At 15.4% G+C, this 1764-nt stretch overlaps 1 protein-coding gene across 1 annotated transcript, besides 2 other annotated features; it reads left to right on the forward strand. All coding sequences in view use genetic code 6, as the record gives it.

Annotated features, from left to right (window-relative positions):
• The first annotated feature begins 5 nt into the window (after nt 1-5).
• IMG5_017400 (hypothetical protein) lies at nt 6-786 on the forward strand. Its single transcript, XM_004039549.1, has one exon. The coding sequence runs from the start codon at nt 181-183 to the stop codon at nt 685-687; it is 507 nt and encodes a 168-aa protein (XP_004039597.1). The 5' UTR covers nt 6-180; the 3' UTR covers nt 688-786.
• Nucleotides 787-1174: 388 nt separating this feature from the next.
• Nucleotides 1175-1223: a microsatellite.
• A 127-nt stretch (nt 1224-1350) lies between these two features.
• Nucleotides 1351-1389: a microsatellite.
• The last annotated feature ends 375 nt before the right edge of the window (nt 1390-1764 follow it).

A 1764-nucleotide genomic window follows, 5' to 3' on the forward strand; every position in this document is an offset into this window, starting at 1 on the left:
CTTCTAAAGTAGGGCAACTATAGTGTTTTTAAGCAGTGCAAGAACATTAGGTGTAGACAAGGTTTAAATTTCTTTTCCTTATAGTAACTGTTTTTAAATATTTTTTATATCTTCGCCATAATAGTCTCCAGTTAAAGGATTTACCCAATATTCATATAACCCACTTGAAAATCCTAAAATATGAAAACATTCATGTAAAAGATTATTTAAATCTTTTTTAAATCCAGAATTATGTTAATTTTAATCTGCCATATTCATATTTACTTTAATTATGCCATAATTAACTCTTTTCAAAGTATTATCCAATTAGCAATAAACAGCACTAGCTAAAAATTTTTTTGTATTATGACTTTCAACTACCCAAATATGTACATCAGAATTTCTCTCACCATCTGTTCTGTATTTTTCAGGAACATCTATCTCATCACATTTTTGACTATGAAATTTATTAGGTCCTTAAGCAGGAATAACTTTTAATAGTTATTACAAATAAACCTAAATATGTTACATTAGATTTTTTAAGTATTCAGTATCTTAAGTTATCTTACTTAAAGAAAAATCCATAGTTACTCTTATAGGTTATGCTTATTAAGGAAAGTTGTTCTATAAATTTCTCTTTTATGTGTTATTAAGATCTTTTTCTTTAAGTATTCTTCGTGTTTATTCTATTTGGTTATTTATTTATGAGAAATCAAATTCAGAATCATGATTACATGTATGATTGTAAACTCCTAATATTAATTAGGAAACTAAAACTAATAAAATAATTAAGTTAATTTAACTAGTTTTGATTTTTAATTATTTCATTTTAAATATTATTTATATAAAATATATATTAATAATTAATTGTTTAAACAAATTGTATGTATTTAAATATATATATTTTTGTGTTTAATATGTATTTATTTTTTTGAATTTATCAAAATTATATAATTAATAACAAAAAAAAAAAATATATGATATATTTGATTTAAGTATATAATTATGACAAAATATTATTTATTTAAAAGTAATTTTTTATATTTTTAGTAAATATTTAATTTAAATCAAAATTAAATTAATAAATATAAATTTTATTTTTAGAAGAAATTATTTATAAAAATTAGATATATATATTTATTTAAGTAAAAAATATATAACAAAATAAATGTTATATGTGTTATTTTATTCTATTTATTTATAATTAAACATATATTATAAAAAATATTTATAAATAAATATTTGCTAATTATATACAATTTATTATAATATTTTTAAAAAATTATTATATTTATCTTTGCATTTAATTTATCACAAAAAAAAAATTAAGTAATGAATATAATTTATTTTGGTAGAAAATTTATCACAAATTAAATTTTATAATGTTTTATAAATATTATATATTTTTATTATATAATTCATATTAAAAAATATTATAAATGATTTTTTTTATTTAAATAAATTATTTTATCTCAAATATTTATTTTTAATATATTATAAAATATAAAATAAAATATTTTTTATATAAGTATATAATTATTATTATAATAGATTAATTAATCGCTTATTTATATTATATATTTATAGTATATAATTATCACAAAAGTTATTAATAAATGAATTAATTTTATACAATATAAACGTTTTGAATGTAATTTTAATAATTTACCATAAAAAAGATTTAAAATTATATTTATTTTATTTTGTTATTATATTATTATATATTATTTTCTAAAAAAACTTAAAAAAATATTTAGTTTAATGTCAATCGTCATAGAATATATA

This window comes from Ichthyophthirius multifiliis (genome assembly GCF_000220395.1).
Source record: "Ichthyophthirius multifiliis unplaced genomic scaffold scaff_1120509249623, whole genome shotgun sequence".
NCBI classification, from domain to species: Eukaryota; Ciliophora; class Oligohymenophorea; order Hymenostomatida; genus Ichthyophthirius; species Ichthyophthirius multifiliis.